This window comes from Uloborus diversus, chromosome 4, assembly GCF_026930045.1.
Source record: "Uloborus diversus isolate 005 chromosome 4, Udiv.v.3.1, whole genome shotgun sequence".
Lineage (NCBI taxonomy): Eukaryota > Metazoa > Arthropoda > Arachnida > Araneae > Uloboridae > Uloborus > Uloborus diversus.
This window is the reverse complement of record NC_072734.1, coordinates 129040004-129060457: the sequence shown is the minus strand read 5'-3', so window position 1 is coordinate 129060457 and position 20454 is coordinate 129040004. Positions and strand designations below refer to the sequence as shown.

The following is a 20454-nucleotide window of genomic DNA, read 5'->3' as shown; positions in this document are numbered from 1 at the left end:
TTTGACTTTAATCCCTGAATCCAAAATTGGCTTTTGTTTTTTCTATCACATCAGGTCTTTGACAAATTACGATTTTCAAACTTTGCAAATGCAAATATATTAGAGTTCAAAAGAGTATTAAAACATTCTTTTTTTTTTTTTTTTGATCAATTACAAATTGCTTAGTAACCTCACTTAACCATAGTTGATGTTCCTTTGATTTTTCAGGTTAACAGGATGACTGGAATAAGTCTAACTCATTGCTTTTGATATTCATTTATAGAGGCTAATTTTAGTCATCATGGGTACAAATCTTCTGCAATTTACCTTCATTCTTTTTTTTCCCCTAAGTAGATTTTACACTTAAAAATGAGAAGGGGGTGGTGTAAAATCACGTTTTTTCAAGAAAGATAGTTATGTAATTGAAATGTCACTCTCTTCCTGCTTGAAAGTGCAAGGAGACGCTTACAAATCTTACCTTATCTCTTGTGTTCTTATTTGCAACATGTTCAAAAATACTACCTGTTTTAGGGAAGCCATAAGATTAAGTGATTGTGTTGTTTGTTGTATTTCTTTATGTAAGTTAATTATGATGCCCGGAATAAAATTTATCTGTCACTTACTTTTAATTTTCTAACGTTTCATTTTGAGGTTTTATATTTATCATTTTTGTTGCAATGTGTTTGTTTCAGTAAAATACTTCAAATACTTGCTGTATCATTCATTTTGATTCATATTATTATTTTTCTTTCTCATTTTTGTTTTGCAGGATCTTAAAGAATTCAAACAGATGGCGCGTGAGTTATTTCCCCGGATTGCTGATACAAAAATGTTGGCAAGTTCGGAAAAGTTGCGTGTATGTATGATTTTGACCTGTCTAAGCGTTAAACATTAGTTTTATTTTATTTCAACTATTTTATTAAATTTTTATAACTATACATAATTTATATTTTTTAAAAATATATATATTCTGAATCATTAAAAAAAGAAAAAAATATATGGATTAGCTAATGAAATGATTCAGTTTTGCTGAAGTCTTGAAAAAAACTAATATACAAAAAAGAAAAAAACAAGAAAGTGATCATTTTAAATTTGTAATATCAAGTCTAAAATATATAGTCTGAAAAGATTTGCTCTTCAAAATTATTTGTAGTGGGTTCCTTGTTATTTTCCAGTTTCAATCAGAGAAGAAATAGCCTTTTAATTGGGTCATCCCATATAATCAACAAATTTTCAATCCATTTTTGATGTAGATGAAATTTAGTAGGTAATATGTTTCAATATTCTGTATTTCCAAACTGTTGTATTTTTTCTTGGAAAAATTTTATTCCTTAGATATAGCCTATTTTTTGCTTCCTGGATGTGTAAAATTAGGCATTTTTGTTCCTTATCTAAAAGCTTAAGCATAATAAGAAATTTACTAATGTCAAATCATGGTTCAAAAAGTGCTGTTTTCGTCATTTCAAGCTGAAAAAATTAATGAGGGACTTACAGTGAGAGAAGTTTTTGTTCCTGTTAATTTTAGTTATGCATACCAGAAGCACAGAAAAAATAGGCTGATACTAGTAGTCCATCATGGCAAAAAAAATTGCTGTAACTTAAGAAAAAATTAAAATTGGGCTTTTTCACTCCCCCAAAAGGGGCCTGTGGGTTAGGTTATGTCCGTTAACGGACATTTCACAAAAATCCGATCAACCAAAACGGACCTTTCACAAAAGTCTGATCAACCAAAACGAACCTTTCACAAAAATCCGATCAACCAAAACGTACCTTTCACAAAATCCCTATCAACCAAAACGGACCCTTCACAAAATTCTGATAAACAAAAATGGATCTTTCACAAATTGTTTATTGAAAGAGCATATCTCAAATTAAAATAATGCAGTATATTTCCTGTATAAAAATGATAATGTTTGGAACCTTTTTTAAAGTTAAATTAGAGGAATCAACTTATACAAAATCAGCTAATATTGCAAAAGGAAAAAAAACGGCACTCTTGTGATGCTTCTGCAAGCCATAAATAATTACTACGGCCAAATAAATATAATGCCTGTTGTTGGTTTCTTTGAAGGAAATTAACAGCTGAAAGTCAGTTTGGTTTATAATTTTGCTTGTTGTTTTATGCAGCAGTGTTGTTGTAAACCTCTTTGAAAAAGCGTCAACATTCTCTGAACAGGCGTAGTAAGCACTTTTCTCCCCACTCATGATTTAATAATCAATAATATACAACAAAATGAACTTAGAACTGCAAAGGATAGTGGGGGGGGGGCGGAGAGATCGTTTCAGATAGTGTTACCAAATTCAAACTTATCGCCACTTAGCATCTGGTGATGCGATGTTTAACTGTTTATCGCCACTTAGCGTCTGTCTGGTGATGCGATGTTTAACTGTGTTTAACTGTTTATCGCCACTTAGCGTCTGGTGGTAATGCTAAAAAGGATAATTAACTTTAAATAAACTCTTTTATTTACTGTTTTCTTTTCTATAGATGCCTACATTTTGAAAAACGCAATCTTTTTACATCCGATATGATAATTATATTTTATTCTTTTTTTCAAGTTAACTTCGATTTATTAGGATGCAAATATATGAAAAGTTTCTCTATTTTTGTAACAAAACTTATTTCAAGTTTTTAAAGCGGAATTCTATTTTCTTTTACGAGTCAATAATTAAAATGCTGAATCGATTGTTTATTTATTTATTTATTTGCTTCAACTGTGTCCAGATATTAATGATATATTTACCATAGGGACTCTAAAATGCAATTCAAAAATAATTTTATCAAAAATATTTATTTTGCAAGCTGTTTTTAAACTTTTGATGCCTTCACTTTGAGGATTGCTATTTCTTTGCATCCGCTGTGGAAATCTGATTTTTCGAATTTTTGATGTTTAGTACGCTTAGTTAAGAGGTAAACAAATAAAATATTTTTTATTTTTGTAAAAATCACGGAGTTTATAAGTTTTAAACGAAACTCTGTGCTCTTAAACAGTGTCTTGGGTTAAAAAGTTAAATGCTGAACCCCTGCCTGAATATTTTTCTTATAGTTATTTTAAATACTATACAAATAACATTTCTAGTATAATTTAGCTTGATGTAGAATGGTAGATAAATATTGATACTTGAGGGATGCCCATCTCCCATGGAGCGATGCCTCCCCCCTCCCCAAATGCTAGAAAATCACTCAAGAATGATATTCTCAACAGAAAACAGGGAAAACACTCAACTTTAAGTGTTGATGCAGTTTCCACCATCTGAAAAGTCTAAACTTTCGTTTTTACAAAAAAAAAAAATTCTTTTTATTTCAAAATTATTTGATTTTTCACAAAAAACAGACCCTGTGAAAAATCTTGGACAGACCCCTGTGAACATTTTTATGTTGAAAAACGTCCGATTTTTATTCTTTTGCACCAAAAGGGTTGACTTTGCGATCGCGTTTTTTTAACGGTTTGATTTTGTTTTATTTGTTGCTTTTGTGTTGATTTTATTTCAATAAAAATTTATGCTGTCACCATATTACATTATTTAAAAAAAATGAGCATTTATTTGCGACTATTCGGAAAATTGGCAAATACGGCAATCCTGCAGTTTTTGTATAGTCGGCTGTTTAATACAATTATTTATAATTTATTTCACAGTTAGACCATGTAAAATCATAGCATAACGTTTAAATATTTACTTCTTTAGCCTCTGCTTAAAATAAATGGACTAAAATCGGGAAAATGTTCATGTTTTTGAGTTTTTTTCTAAGAAAAAGTCAGGGAAGATTTTCGTAAATTCTGCCTTGCCTATAAGTTGACCCCCTAACTTTAAACCTCATTTTTTGTAGTAAATTTCTCAACTTATAGGCAAGTACATACGGTAGCCTTATATTACCTTCATTCTTTGAAAACGAATGAATGTGGCATTTCTGTTTTTTCTTATATAGTCGGTCTTTTACCTAAGTCTGGGCAATGTCTTTTTTTTATTATTATTATTTTTTATGAGATATTTAATGAAAATTTGCAAAAAAATTGTCCCTCCTTATAGCTCCATCCCTATGCTGTGAGTGGTCACTACTTACACGCCACACAACCAAGATCTATTTATTGAAGTATCATTGCATTAATGTGACATAAATACAATTTTAAAAAGATTGAGAGACTATTTTATAAACTTTTTTTTTTTGCATTTGGCTACTATGTTGGAGACTTTTTTATGTTACAGGCTACTAAAGCAACTGTGTTTTATAGCAGAACTCAGTGGTAGCCCTGATAAATAAACAAGTGTAGGATGCTGGTATGTTTCTCAATAATGTAGCACATTTTATTATTTTTGGGAAATGAGTTTCTTGAATAATTTTTTGCATGCCCTGCTGGTCATGTGAGGAGAAAAAAATGTGTGCTCAATTTGAATTTTTGCATGTCCTGAGTATTCAGGCAATATAATTTTAGAATCCCAGTGTAGCTTGAGTAATATAAGATTATTTGTTATTAAATAATCAAACTTAAATTATTTATGCTGTGAAAACAATTTAATTTATTGCGTACAATGGACTCTCTATCTGAATACTCCCTTATGTGAACTCCTTGATATTCTGAATACAGTTGGATGGTCCCAGCTAAACTCCATTGACTTAACATGGGCTGACCTCTCTCTACTCCAAACACCACACTATTATGAACATTATTTTTAATCCTATTCAATTAACTCTCTATATACTGAACATGTTCAAGATCCATACTCGGAAATTCCTACGAATCAAATTAGAAAGCCTGAACTAGCTTACAGTTTTATGACAATGATGGAAAGGTATTAAGGGGAAGATGGGGAAAGGAAGAAGAAAAATTATTTTCCTGGATATTATTGCATCACATAAAGTCATTCAACTGAGCAATATGAGCCTGAAGTGTCTGCCACTGAGCTATATTTCAAGAATTCAATGATTGTATCGAGCAGTAATCACGACCTTTTAAGTAAAATCAGCTGAGCATCATCCAAAATCATTTTCACATGGATGATAACAATAACCTTGCACGAGAATACACAGTACAAAAACAGATTAAAAATTACTCTTTTTTTTTTCTTCAAATATTGTACCAATAGCTGTATTGTGTAATATTTTATTGTTGAATGTTATGTAAAACTTTTTAAATTAAAAAAGAAAGAATTCTATGCAAGAGTTCATGTCCTACGAAGTTAAATTAGACATTTAACTTGCCACCAAATCCAAAATTCAGCACCTCTTTCTCAGTAACTGGAATAGCTCACTAGGCAAAGTACTGACCATAGTCCATTAACGCAATGGAATAAATATACATGCATTATTCAGTCTCCTTCTATAATGAATACTCCCATAATATGAATACTCATATTCGGCCCCATGAGTTCAGAATAGAGAGAGCCCAATGTTTGTTACTGTGGGGAACGAATTTGAAGAATACCAACATCCACTGGTAATTAACCGTATTAGTAACCGGAAGTTCCAGTTAGTTAACCGGAAATATTTGGTCTTTCCCCAATGTCATTGATATGTGAATGTTCATATTCACCTACAAATGTAGATATTTACAAAGGTTTCTGACTTTCACAGTAACATATGTATGTGATAGGATTTTGCTAAAATGATTTCATTTGCACATACAATTCAATATATTTCTAGCCATTTTTTGAAAGTACACACTTGATGGAATTAGGAAGGCAGTTACGGGGAAAAGCATTTGATGAGCTAAAAGTTGGTTAGTATTTTATTTTCATAGTGAATTTCTTTTGAAATTAAAACATTATTTTCTGTTGAGTTGTTTTAATGCAGGCTTAAATAGTATTTCTTTCACATTTCTTTGAGTGATCTTAGTAAGTGTTACTATTTGTCACATAGTATGTTTTTACCATATGCATTTAAGAAATACATTGATAAAATGGCTGCTTCAGTTGCTCTTTGAATGCTAAAATAAAAATTCTGTACTGTCTTGAACCAAAGGAGATATTTCACAGGAAAATTGCTCCTGGCTGTGCTCTAAATGCAAAAAAAAAAAAAAAAAAAAAACTTTTTTATTAAACAAACTTTTTTTAGTTGTAATGTGTGTAGGTTTTTTTTATCTGATATCTTTTTTCAACGCATAAAAAATAAACACATTTGGCTTATGCCTTGTCTCTATGTATTAAAAACAACATGAAATAAATTGTGGAAAGTTATCTGTGATGGGCCTGCATCCAAAAGATCCCATAGCTCATGCAGTTTTAAAATTTTGCAAAAAATTACTTCAAGCACCCGGGGATGTGCACCTAATGTGACAATAAAGTTTCGCATTTCAGTGTAATCAAAAATAATGTGATCATAATTCATGCAACAAGTGCAACCTAGATGGCAGCACAAGCTTAAGCGAGCGAGGCTGATTGGAAAGTTAACAGGTTTCCTCTGGTTTTTGCCCCTATTGTTCTCCGGGTGACGTTTATACCATTTTGGTTCGGAAGGAGACATTCTCGTAAACGCTCGATCGGCCAAAGGATGGAGATAAAGACAAGCAGATGAGTAATGGTTTAGTAAAACGTAGAGCCAAGCTTGAAATCAACTAGAACTGTCAGCTGAAGCAAATAATAAGAAATAAAGTTGGAATAAAAAGCAAAAGTTTGACTAAAGAATTGCCTGCAATGTTCAAAGATTGATGATTTGGCACGCAGCTTGAACCGCTTGAGCCCCCCCCCCCCCCCCCCTGCAGAGATCAGATGCCCCAGCGAACGACCCGCGACTAAAGGAGGACCCAGCCGCCCCAAAGTCGATGTCCAAACCCAGCCGGACCTAGGGAGAGACATCCCGGACGCCGCCGGAAAATGGCTCAATGCATATCATCTCAGCGACGTCTAGGGTCATTTTGTGAGTAATTCCAGTAGTGTGCCGGAAAAGCATATTGATCCAAGAAAGTGAGACTATCAGCATGAATTTCAATCATCAAACCAATGGCATGCGAATGTCATTTTCGCAGCCATAATTTTAAGAAGTACATCGAACAAACACGTGGCCAACCACCAAACATCATGAGGACTGGGCACAAATTCCTTCGCTGATGGGTTGGTTCAAGAAATACTAGTCAAACTTATGTCTCTTTTCTGTTAACAACTCTGGTTCTTGTTCGAATCCAAAAATCATTTTATTAATTGCTTTAGCCAACAGTTCTAGTTGATTTCAAGTTTGACTCTGTGTCTTTGACAAACCACCGCTCGTCTTTTTCTCCATCCTTTAGTCGATCGAGCATTTACGAGGATATCTCTTTCCGAACCAAAATGGTATAAGCGTCAGCCGAAGCAACTGAAGGAGTCTTTCAAGTACGCAGTATTAATTCTCTAGCAAAAGCATGCAATTATTCTACCACTATACATATGGCTCTAATGTAACTTTTAGCTGGGCCAACACCTCAGCACTACACTTGGGCTTAAAAAAAAAATTCAAATTAGTTTTATTAAGCTAAAATTTCATAAATTGTCTCTTAAAGGGATGAAAGCCTTCCCACACCCTTTGACATTTAATGTTATTCGAAAAAAAAAATTTTTTCTGCATCAAATAAAGTTTGCTCCAATTTTCTCAATTAGAACTGCAGATATAAGGGTTTCTATTTTAGCAAAAAGTCCTAGGCTCAATTCAATTCAAGCCCAGAGCTAAAGAGCAAAATATATTACAAGAGATCATGAATTTGAAACCAACTTTTCAAATATACAAAACTGCCGTTTTGCAATGCTCAGGAGCCTCTTAACACCTATAGCTGTGCAAATTGATACAGGTTAGTTTGGAACCTGGGAAAAAGTGCTATTGAGAGCACTTTTTTTTAATATCTTGATTTTTGCATATTTCTATTAAGTTCTTTTTGTTTTCTGGTGGGAGCAGGATTGTGTTCTGATCAAGTGCTCTTAACTTAAATTCTATTTTATATAAGAGGAAGATGGGGGATTTTCATTTTGTTCCAAACAGAACTCTTAACACAGTTGAATTCATTCTAATAGACGATTTAAATCTATGCATAGCAATCTTTGGGAGTTGGTGAACGTCAGCGAGCAGAAAGTGGAGCCCTCTAGTTCTTTAAATAAAAATTTTTGTGGACACTAAACCTTTTTTTGCTGATAGAAAAATAACCTTAACATTTACCAGGTTTGACAGGAGTGTAAACTTTTCAAACTGTTCCGTATTTTATCTTGTACTGCCGTTCTCTTGCTTTTGGTTACTAGATTGCCATTGATATAAAATAAATGGAACCTAACCCCCCTCCCTCCTTTAGAAAAATTTCAAGCAAAGCATAAACCCTCCAACTGTTTGTGTAAAAAGTTTATGTTTAAAACTCATGTTTTGTATGTACATGTATCTTTTACAGAAGTTGCAGATGGCTTTGAAGGATATGAATTAAATTCTGAGAAAGCTCATGAAGCTGGTTATGATGCATTCATGACAGGCTATTGCTATGCTGCTTTAACAAAAAAATTAGGTAGTTACTTTTGAATTTTAAATAAATATGTGTTTTCATGAACACTTTATCTAAATGTGCTGAAAAGGCAAAAAACAATTTACTTTTCAATTTTAAACATGTATTTTCATGAACACATTATTTAAATGTGCTGAAGTTTCAAAAACTAATTTACTTTCAAATTTTCATAAATATTTTTCAAAAATCTTAAAAGTGTTTATTTCTTTGAATTTAACCCATTCTTTGCCCCGGCTGATACAGGATCGGCCGCGCAGTTTGTGTTAATACTGCCCCGGCCGATTCAGGCTCGTCGCAAGAAAATGGTTCCTAACTGCCTTCGACAAACCTGTGTCGTCACGGCGTTTCTGGCAGTTTTTGCCTCGGCCGAATGTGTGTCGGCGATCCTTCCAGGGGCAGAAGCCTGTTATTGCACTTCTCTGTTGGGTTCTGGTGCTTTTAGGGGAGCGGTAATCAAGCTCTTTTCCTTAGACAAAAGGGATGTAACTTATAGTATTTCACGAAACTTGTTGTAATTTATTTTATTTTACTAAGATTTTAACCTTTCAAGTACTCCTGGATGGGGCGTATAATGCTTCAAATAATCAGGCATTATATTTTTATCTTTTCGTGGAAGCTTTGTTTCTTAGCATTCTGGCATTTGAACTCCTGATGAACAAGTGTGAAAATATTTCCTTACACATTTAACAATATTTCTATGCCTGAATAAATCAAATAAACAAAAAAATTTTTCTTGTTATCAAAAATCCACCTTCTTACACAAGCAACCTTCACTAAATTGTTCATAATCCTCAAATTTTATAATTTATTTTACACAACATTTTTTAAAAATTATCTTACACATCTTAATTTTGTACAAGTATGTTTTTTTTTTAAATTATAATGTGTTTTACTACGCTTTTGATTTATTTGTATACTATTATTATTTTTATTATTTATTTATTTTTAAATCGTGATATTTTCAAACTTAAATTTTAACTTTTTATATTCGCGGCATCCTTTGATGGATTTTTAGTGATACAGTTTTGAATATTTTTAATTTCACAAACAAAAATTATGACGACCGCATTGATTATACGTAATAGTTGACCATGCAAAACATAAAATATATACTACAGTACAAATGAAATGATAATATCTTGAGTTCTTTTCGCTTTACTCATATGAAACGAAACATTTCTTTTCTCCCTTTCTTTTTCAGATTTTATTTATTGTTTTAAAATAGCTCCAATTGCACCTTCTTTTATGAGATTTTAAAAATAGAAATAAAATATTTGGTTTCTTTTCAATAATCAAGTTGCCTTAATTAGTAAATAATTCTATGAAACTAACTGAAATTTATCCAAATATGTTTTAAAATAAGAAAAACAATCCGACTCGATTTCAAGCAAGATTTTTTTTTTCTTCTGAAGACATGTTCTCAAATACAAGCAGTGAAGCTTGCTTTGAAATTCCTTTTGGAATCAAACTGTTTTGTTGTAAGAAAATAATGTGGAAGGGTTGACTACAAGACACCAAGGGGGACATCTCCTTAGGGAATCCGCCCAGGCAGTCTCTGTTATTCCTCTCTCAGTTGGGGGCTTTTAGTTGCATGCACAAAAGTATCCTTTAGAGAAATAGGGGATTAGCCGCAAGTTTTGATCTTTTGTAATCATTTATCTTTAAAATACTTCCCACGATTGAGCAACTGATATCTGGACACTCAGAAGGGATTTAAAAGTCATCGCAATTACGATAAAAGAACCGAAAAGCAAAGAGATGTCTCTGTGTTTATTGGTCGTTTTGAAGGGTCACAATGTATCAAAAGGCACCGAAGAATACTTTTTTTCCGCTTAGAAAATCATTCCCACAGTTAAAGCGTTTTTTTTCTATTCAAATCTCTTGCTCACAGGTTGGATCGATAAGAATGTTTTGTTGAGCCCTTTTGAAAGGTAGATCATTTTACATTTAACAGTTTTGATTTCTTAAGTGTATAAAAAGAAAAAAATTATATACTGAGATAAAAGCAAAAAGAAAAATAAATCAATAAAATAATTAGTGTTATAAAAATAATTGCTTTTCGTCCTATCCTCTATTGTTTATTATTTTCCTGTTATGTACTGTGTAAATTTAATGAATATTTCAGCACATATTAGCAACCTTGTATTTTATTGCACTATTTAATTCAGTGCCAAAAAACTAATAAAGCGAAGCGATTTTCGAATGCAAGCTGAACAGCAAAAACAACATTAAAATCCCGAGAGCAAAATGGGGAGAAAAGCGCTATTACAACGTAGCAAAAAGCAACTCCGTTCGTTATCTGCAACATGCACGTTAAGGGGTTTCGGGCTGATCATGGAATGGGTTTAAAAAAAATGCAGTCTTTATAAACATTGCAAATGAGTTAGTTAAAGTATTGTGTTTAATTTTTCGTTCATCATTGCATACAATGTCTGTTTAGCTTAATTTTAACTTTCTAATTGCTTATTGTAGCATCACATAATTACTAAAGGAAATACGAAATTAGATTCTTAGGATCTGTTCCTAAGATTCCTGTTTGGATTTCATTATCTGATTTGTATCACCATCTTAGTTGCTTTGACCACCCAGGATATTATTATAAGATGTATGATGTGTATGATATACTGTGTATGATATGTTCAATTAGTAACTTGTGGTCCCTCCAAACAAACTAAGCAGTGCTTTGGTTCTCCAGAAATAAAATACTTTAATTTCTCTTTTTTATGCTCATAAAAGACAGGAAGTAAGAATTATATGTTTTTTATAAATTTTTCTTTGACTGGAAATAAGTTTAAAATCATTTATGAGTCCCTCAAACAACGATTTCCTTGGAACACGTACTCTCAGGCAAAAAAAAAGAAGAGAAAACCACATTACAAGTCCTACCCAAGCACAAAGAGGAATGTAGGAGACCGCAATATGTGCTTCTTCAGATTCGAAACTAAGCAGGCAGTTCCAAATTTGGGGGTTATTTCAAGAAGTAAGCATTTTGTAGGAGCAAAGTATGAAATTCTTTTGTAAATAAATTAAGTTCACATTTAGTTCTAAAAACTCTAAACTTGGTGATATTTTAAACCACCGCATATTTTTTACGCCAGTTTCAGTTATTATTTGTTTCCTGCATGCATTGTTTTTTTGCATTTCTATTGTATTTTTGAATTAATCAGTACTGTGTATGATGTATTTGTGTTTGCTGCATTAAAAATGTTCTACTCAGCATAACAGTTATTAGAATAATTATGCTTTACTCAGAAAACACAAATATGCTGCAGAAAAATATTATAAAGTGTGAGTATATCTAGGGAACAAAGGGACAGAGAGAGAGCACATCTGCTTGGATACTCTTTTGCGCCACCGCTCGTGCCTGAGTTCAATTTATTATTTCATAAATTAAAAATAAAACATCAATAAATAAGTAAATAAAATTCTGTAATAAGCATTAGATAAGCTTGAAAATGTTTCATGAAAATTTTGATACAAGTCATTCAAAAGCTGAAGAATTGTGAAGAGGAACAGCAATTTTTTTTAAATTGACCTGCCTAGTTTGAGTTTTGAGAAGAATTATAATATTTTACATTATTAATAAATTTTTCAATGAATTAAAGTATTTTTTTTTAAACTAATTAAAAATACTATCGGCTCAAATATTTTTCTAAATTCTCAATGTCACCCAAATGCGGGTATACATCTTAATCAGAGATTTTACTGCCACCTGAGTATGGTGGGTAAAACAACAATCATTGTTGTAATGCTTTTTTACTTTCTTCTATATCTAATATATAGAAGAAAGTATTCGATTTGTGCAAATTTTCGAATTTCGAATTTTGACGGATTCGAACGTTTTGAGGTGTGCTGTGTCCATTTCGACTATTTTTGGAAAATGTCTGTCTGTCTGTGTGTATGTGTGTGTATGTGTGTCACGTCTGTGTGTGACCCGTTTTTTGTGGCCGCTCTACAGCAAAAACTACCGCATGAAATCGAACGCAATTTGGTACACATATGTGCCCCTATGTGAACTTGTGCCCATTAGTTTTTGGCGCGAATTCCTCCAAGGGGGGTGGAGCAATGGGACGTTTTTTGAGTTACGCGTGCTTGCTATTCCTCAGGAAGTAACTGGCGGAATCAAAAAAAATTTGGTCCATATGTTGCCATTAACAGGAACAGGTGCTGATTCAATTTTGGTGTCAATAACTCAAACGGGGGTTGAGCTATAGAACGTTTTTTGTCGTCAATTGTGACTGCTGTATCTCAAGAAATAATGAATGGAATGAAAGAAAAATTTATTGGCAAGTAGTCCTTAGTGGGTATAAGAGCTGATTTTATTTTGGTGTCAACAGCTAAAAAAGGGGTAGCGCAATCGCCCGTTCTTTTTTCCATTATGAGTGCCCTATCCCAAGAAGTAATGCTACATTCTGGTTAAAATTTGGAATATATGTGAATCCATATGTAAACAGGCTTTAGTTCAATTTTGACGCCAATCGCTCCAAGAGGTGTTGATTTTTTTTTTTAAATAAAAATAGCTTTATTAATGCAACAATAAGAAAGATAAATCGTAATAGATTGTCGTCTGCGTATTTCTCGTGATTTTAATTGTTTGGAAATGATCGGAAATATTATCTCAATGATTTAAAATTTTTAACTGTTGCCGTCTTATGTTTGTTAACAAATAAAATATTTGTAATTAATTCAAGCAAGGCTTTTAAAATAACTTTCAATTTTCGCTCTTTGCTTTGCTTTTGCAATAATTCAAACATTGGGATGTTCGTCAAGTTTTTGCATGTGTAATTTTGTTTTTGTTGGGAATATTGCTTCCTCGTCAAGCATGGGGAGGGATCAGAAAAAAAAAGAAAAATATAGAAGAAAGTTTCGTGATATACTAGTAATGTTGTGTAATTAGTTTTATATTGGTAGTATTGTTTTTGCAGGTTCTCTTCAGTCACCTCCTGTTCAACATGTACCTATTTCATCCAAATTACTTTCACCACTTATCAATAGGTAATGATATTTTTTTTCTTTTTTGTACTTCAAATAAATTTTAGTTTTCTCAGGACAGTGTACTTTTCTAAAGCAGTGTTTAACTTTGTAGTGAAATGTGCAATCAAATTATTGAAATAAGGAAAAACATCAAAAAAAAAAAAGCTACTAACATTTTTTTTTATTGTCTTTCGAAATTAATCATTTTTTATGCCCGGTATTTTACCAATGTGTATGTTACTGCTGGGCGATGTTACAAATTTTAACATTGCAATGCATCCCCAGTATACATTGCAATATTCCGATACATCTCAACGGAATAATTTCGATATTTTTTTCTTTTCATTATATCAGGTGTAGGGGGGAGGGGACATGTTGCAGGGTGCTCTATTGAATTGCTTCCATTGCTTTCCATCCTCTATAGATGTGGGGGATGGGATTGCTTCCCATCCCCCACATCTATAGAGAAACGAAAACTGCCCTATGTGAATTCTCGAGCATCTAAAAACCTCTGTGCCAAATTTGGAAAAGAGCCGACAAAATTTGATATTTATAAGAAGAGCCCCCCCCCCATGGGTTGAGGGTATTCCCCCCCCCCCCACCCACAGAAGGAGGAAAATTTACCCTGTCTTTCCAAATTGAAAATTTGAATTTTCCTCGAGTTCCGGAGCATCAAAGGACTTATGTGCCGAATTTGGAAAAGATCCGACTAATACTGGATTTTTATAAGGAGACTCTCTATTGGGGGGGGGGGGGGTTCCGCCCATAGCAGGGCCCCGAAAACTGCCCTACGTGAATTCCTCAGCATCAAAGAAACTGCGAAATTAGGAAAAGATCTGACAAAAACTTGACTTGGGTGTAAGCAAACAAGTGGAGCACACAACTATAGTCAAAACAATCACTGATAACGGGAGCCATCGCCAATAGCCATAACAAAGACAATGTGCCATTAATGGTAGAATGCAAAATGGCGACAATGTCGCACAATTTAAAAATACATAGCAGTGCTAACACACCATGCATAACATCATGAGGCGATGCTCAGACCTCGAGCCGCGGTGAATCCGCGAAGGCAGTTCCTCCCACGCATTGCGGTGTTTCAGTGAACGCGGTCCTTTGGGGATACATCGTGATAAGCACAGACGTGTTGCCGGCGGAAATTCCGCTGTGCATCACAATGTATCCTGATACATCGAGAACTGTGGTGTATTGGAAGGACACGAAATTTTAACATCGGTATGGCAAAGATTGTTCAACACCGATGTTTTGCGATGTATTGATGTATCGCCCAGTTCTAGTGTATATATAAATATGATAAAACATATGGGTCATTCTCCAGAAAACGTAATTTTTGAACGCAAATATATTTCAATATCGAAACCTTTTGTTTTCTTTTTTTTCATTCTTACATGAAAGTGTTATCTACTACAAATAACCATAAACAGTGGCCCAGCTAAGTTCCAATTATTTTACTCGTAAATTTAAAAAAAAAATGTCTTGCTCATGGAGAAAAAAAAACCCTTTAAATATTTAAAAATCGAGGCCAATTTAATGTCTAAGTAGTAATTTTGTTAATTGTGCAAACAATCAGCTATTTTAATGATTAGTGGGAATATAATATTAAGCTCTCTTAATTAAAGTACAGCTTAGTTAGTAAATTCAAATTTTTTTAAAAAATCGTATTTAACAAATTTGAGGGTATACTGGCAAGTTATAACTTTGGTAGAATGCCTATTATTGATTCATTTCCCCCTCCATCATTTGTTTTCACCTCAGAAATAATTGCATTGATAAGGTCTGTCACAGAAGTGAGATTCACGGAGGTGAAGAATTTTCCATTAATATAGGCCTAATAGATACATTTTTCAGGGAAACAATTTTTTCCTTCGTTGCTACAATCTACACATGTTAAGCATATGAAAACATGTTCACTTGTTTTTTTACATTCATTTACATCCCTGAAATTCAAGTTCACGGAGGTGAGAACTCAGAATAACCATACTAAGTTTTTAAAGCAAAATCTATGTTCTTATTTTTCGACAAAAATCTCACAACTTCAACTAAGGCTGAAAATAAACAAGGATATATGTATCATGGAAAATAAAATTTGATGTCATTACTGCCACGTGTAATGAGGAATGACATTTTGTGTTTAGGTACTGGAGGTGAGAATTATTGTGTGACATGACTCTTTGTCTTAATAAAGCGAACTGAAACACAATATTAAAAAATTTAATATACTTAAACAATTAGTATTTGAGACACTTGTGAAAGGAATAATCAATAAATAAGTATATACTTTTAATTAAATGATTTATTAAGCAACATAAACAGTCACACATGGTGTGTGACATGCCACGGAGGGGAGAATTCATATGTGAATCAAAACTATACTAAAATAAAAATTATTTTTAAAAAACTGTTGGCATATTTAAATAGATATATTTTTGATGAAATTAAAAATCATTGTTAAATGAATAGTTCTTTAAAGGTTTTACTGTAAAAGGCATGGGATAGAAAAGTTACAATTTTTGAAGAATGACCCATATAGGAGATACAGACATGCATTTTTAGGCTAAAATATCTATTTTATGCTATTTCAAAGTTTTTTTTTGTTTTTGTTTTTTTAAACATTTAATTCTAACTTAAATAATCCATCTGCATTTCATCAAAAAGGGTTAACCTAATCAAAATGTTGAAAAAAACTCCCAGTTCCCAATACAACTTTTATAATTAATATTATTAGTTTTTTATGCATTGCATAAATTACTTTTCTTTCAATGCAGTTGAATGACCTTGGTGTTTCTATTTTATTTTTATTTAATCATTCATGATTTAGTTATTTATTTTTATTTTGGGGGCATTCATTTAATTGCTCTTTTTTTTCAATTAAATGTTTTGCAACAGTTATTTCATTGGGTTGTATCCAGACTAGGCGAACAGGCTATAACAATCAAGCAATCTTTTATGTCCCAAGGTTTTAACATCTGTAAAAGAAATGTTCAAGTTTGTGATTGAATTTCTTTTGTTAGCAAAAATATAGAATCACACTCAACCGTCATTCATCACAGTTAATCCGTCCTAGACTTTACCACAATGAGTGAATTTCCCTAAGTGAAAGCCTAATGAATTTGAATATATTTGAAGAAAAAAACAATAGAGTGAAGCCGCGAGAGTTGAAGCATGAAGTGGCATGGTATGACTATCTCCTTTTAGAAAAAAAAAAAAGCGCACTTTTTAGCAATCTTAGTGGCAGACTTACAAGGAGACGGCAATACCGTGGGGTCGGAGATTTGCATCAATTTTTTTTGTGGTGAAAGAGGGCCTCTAGTACCTTACGTGGTTAAAGTAATACGACGCAATACTCAGAAAATCATGAGAAAAATCGATTTAAAGTCGCCATAGAGTTTCCTTGGTACCTTATGAGTTTAAAATGTCAGTTTCTTGACAAGCCGCCGCTAGCCTAGTTGGTTACGGCGTGATCTTGTGATCCAGAGATAGCACGATCGAATCCCACTCTGGACCTTTTTCTTTTCTTTTTTTCTTTTTTTGCTACCACAACAATTAGTGGTAACAAAGTAGTGGTAGAATAAAAAATATAAATTGTTTAAAATTGTGTTTTGCTGGAAGAAAAATAACATATTTTTTGAAAAAAAAATGATGTAAATAAATTCTTAAAAATTATGTAGGCAAGAGAAACTTTCAATACTGCTGTGATAACAAAAAAAAAAAAAAGATCCGAATGTCCTATGAGCATATGTCTCTTATAACCGTAAGGGGACCACAGGTCAAAAACCTTTACTAGGCAAATCAAACGGTGCAGAATAACAAGCAAGAATGATTTTCAGTGAATGAAAAAGTTAGCGATTCTTGGCAAAAATAAATTTCAGAAAGTATTATAGAGGGGAAAAGCATTATCACTAATCGTTGTGATAGCAAAAAAAAAAAAAGAAGAGAAAAGAAAAAGGTCCAGAGTGGGATTCGATCGTGCTATCTCCGGAGCATAAGATCTCGCCTTAACCAACTAGGCTAGCGGCGGCTCGTAAAATGACTGACATTTTAAACACATAAAGCGCCTAGGAGACTCTATGGCGATTTTAAATTGATTTTCTCATAATTTTCTGAGTATTGCTTCGTATTACTTTAACCACGTTAGGTACTAGGGGTCCTCTTTCACCACAAGAAAAATTGACACAAATCTCCGACCCCACGGTCGTGCCATCTCCTTGTTAGATAAAATGAAAAGCTTTCTGCGAACACAAATCCTAACTGGAAAATTTTCTGCAAATAATTATTTTGCCTAACTCACCCTTGAATAAAAAATTAAATTTATATTCAAATATGAAAGAGACCAAAAAAAAAGTGCTTTAAATCATTTAATTTTTTTTTTTACAATAACATATAGTTTGCTTATTTTTCACCAACTGAAGAAAACTGCCAAAACCATTATTTGTTTTACACATGTGCTTTAAAAGGCTTTTGGAGAAAGGCTTTAACAGAAATAAACTCTGGGATTTTCTTTAAAATTCCCTTAAAAAAAAATTTTTAATCAACGTTAGCAGTTTGAAAAAAAATTTCTGCAGAGCCAAATATTTTCTGCGAATGCCGTTCGCGCGTTCCTCTATATTATGCAAGACTGCTTAGTGGTACCATGTTTTGCTTGTCAACAATAAAATTAGTACCATGTTTTGCATGTTTTACATGGATTAATATCTTCCTGAATAAAGCTATATGTAACAACATGATTTGCTTGTTATAAATTTGTTTTTATTAGTGACTATTATTGATGAGTGATGAGTCCTGACTTATGAGCAATGTAAGTATTTGCAATATAGGATTATCCCCGTAAGAGGTTATTAAAATCCAGAAAAAATTGTCTGTTCTAATTATGCATTAAATTCTGAGACAAAGAAAAGTACCTGGTTATGATTTTGAACTAGTTTCTTTTATATATGTTTAATGTTATTTTTTATTGTTCGTAATTAAACTTTTCTCTTTAAGGTTATTTGTTATGAAACACTATGATATTTCTACACTAAATCTTTCTGGTCCTGATCGTAAGCTTTTGTTTTCTTTCTCATAAATTATCTTTGACATTAATACGTCATTTAACAATTAGCTATGTCGTCAGCACCATACTAAACTTACGAGTGTGAGAATTGGCACTTTTCAGGAGAGCCAAAACAATAGCTTTTTTTCCATGTGACGTGTTAGTCATTTCAATGTTTTAATTTTTATAGAAGTGTAAAACTGTCATTTGAAGAGTTATAACCAGTAGATAGCCCTTTTTGAGTACTACAGCAAACCATCTAATTTGAAAAACACGATTTTTCACATTTGTTAATTTAGCATGGTGCTGATGATTTGTGTTCTGTGGCATAAGAATGTATTTATAGTCCAGTCAATGGGTAGAAAAAAACGGGCTTGCCTTACAAAAAATGGGGTCAAACATTTTTTTTTTAATTTGTATATGTTAGGGATAAAGTAAGAATAGCGGGTAAACCTAGCTTTAACCGGTTAAAGCGGGGATTAGCAATGCCTTGTGGCTAAAGCCCGAAGAGCTCCTAATGTTTCCCGCTTTAACCGGGTAAAACTGGGTCTAACCAACACCAGTCTGTTAAAGTCCGAAGTTACGTTTTAAATTTTTATGAATCATTTTTCTATAGTTATAGGTAGTACACAAATGAAAGTAAATCGTAAATAAAGATATTAAGTTATCAATAAAATATAAAATAAAAGTAATCAATAAATAAGGACATTATGTTATATATTAAGTTTTTTTATACGTGTAATAATAGGTAGTACACAAATAAAAGTAAATCAAGTTATCAATAAAAATAAAAGTTAAAAGTAATCGATGAATAAGGACATTAAGTTATTAATACGAATACAAGTTAAAATAATCAGAGATATTTTTAACTTCTATTTGTTATTACAAGATAAACTTGAATGGCATTTAGAGTTACATAAAATATTTGCTGCTTTGCAAAGACATTTTTTGGTTCCACATTTTGTTTTACAGTGGCATTTTTTGAATCCTTGACCACCAGAAGTTGCTTGTAGGTTTGCAAGTTGCCGTAAAGATTTGCTCTCATCTGAAACATCTCCAATGTATACAAATTGGGATTCACATACAGTAAATTGATTTCTTGAAAACATTTCAGGAATTGTTCCTTTCTCATTACCCAATTTATACAACCCGTTCTCATTATATTCAAGAACTGTTAAAATAATATTTCTAAAGTCACCCCTGCCTCTATCTACGTGAGGAATTTTAACTCTTACATTATCACCAACTTTGCAAGGTGGATAGTATTGGACAAAGATATCATTTTTTTACCCTGTTCTGCTAAGTTTGCTTTCGCTTCGTTTCTATTATTAATTGTTATCTTTTTTAGAGCATAAATCACATAATCCATTTATATTTTCGCATAGTTCACACTCAGCACTGAATTCCATTTCTTCTCCACTTTCAATTTCTTTGAGGCTTTGTTCTTGTTCTTTCATGTTCTTAATTAGTTCCTCTAAGTGCTCTTCGCTAAGGACAGTATCAATTATTTCATTCGGGAGACCAGATGACTTCAAACCAACTTTCATATCACAGCCGAACATTGCTTTATATGGTGAACGTTTTATGCCATCATCGTAGGCTCTGTTTTTCATTAGCTGAACAAATCGAAGTCCTTCAGACCATTTTTCACAATTTTCGTCCTTCATCCAGGTCATGAGCATATTTTAAACATCCTGGTTTGCTCTTTCCACGCTACCTTGGCTTTGACTGTGACGTGGTTTCCCGTGTATTATTTTTAATCCTGTCCAGAGAGATTTTAAATTTTCAACCACTTCGTTGGAAAACTCCCTCCCATTATGGGACTGCAAAATTGACGGGGATCCAAATATGCAAAAAATGTCCAACAGCACTTTAGCGACCTCTTCAGCAGTTTTACTGTTCAAGGGTCTAAGCTGCACAAACTTCGTCAGATGATCTTGGTATACGAGAATAAATTTATAATTGCCATCAGGATTAGTCTGCATGTGAATCAAATCTACTTGG

The 20454-nt window shown here is 32.7% G+C and overlaps 1 protein-coding gene across 1 annotated transcript in view; it reads left to right on the top strand.

Moving 5' to 3' along the window:
* LOC129220334 (poly(A)-specific ribonuclease PARN-like) overlaps positions 1 to 20454 on the top strand; it is a 78656-nt gene that overhangs the window by 24054 nt on the left and 34148 nt on the right. Inside the window, exons 10-14 of the mRNA XM_054854737.1 lie at positions 749 to 835; positions 5621 to 5696; positions 8319 to 8429; positions 13352 to 13421; positions 18402 to 18457. Coding sequence (XP_054710712.1) covers positions 749 to 835; positions 5621 to 5696; positions 8319 to 8429; positions 13352 to 13421; positions 18402 to 18457 — 400 coding nt within the window. The remainder of the gene's footprint in view (positions 1 to 748; positions 836 to 5620; positions 5697 to 8318; positions 8430 to 13351; positions 13422 to 18401; positions 18458 to 20454) is intronic.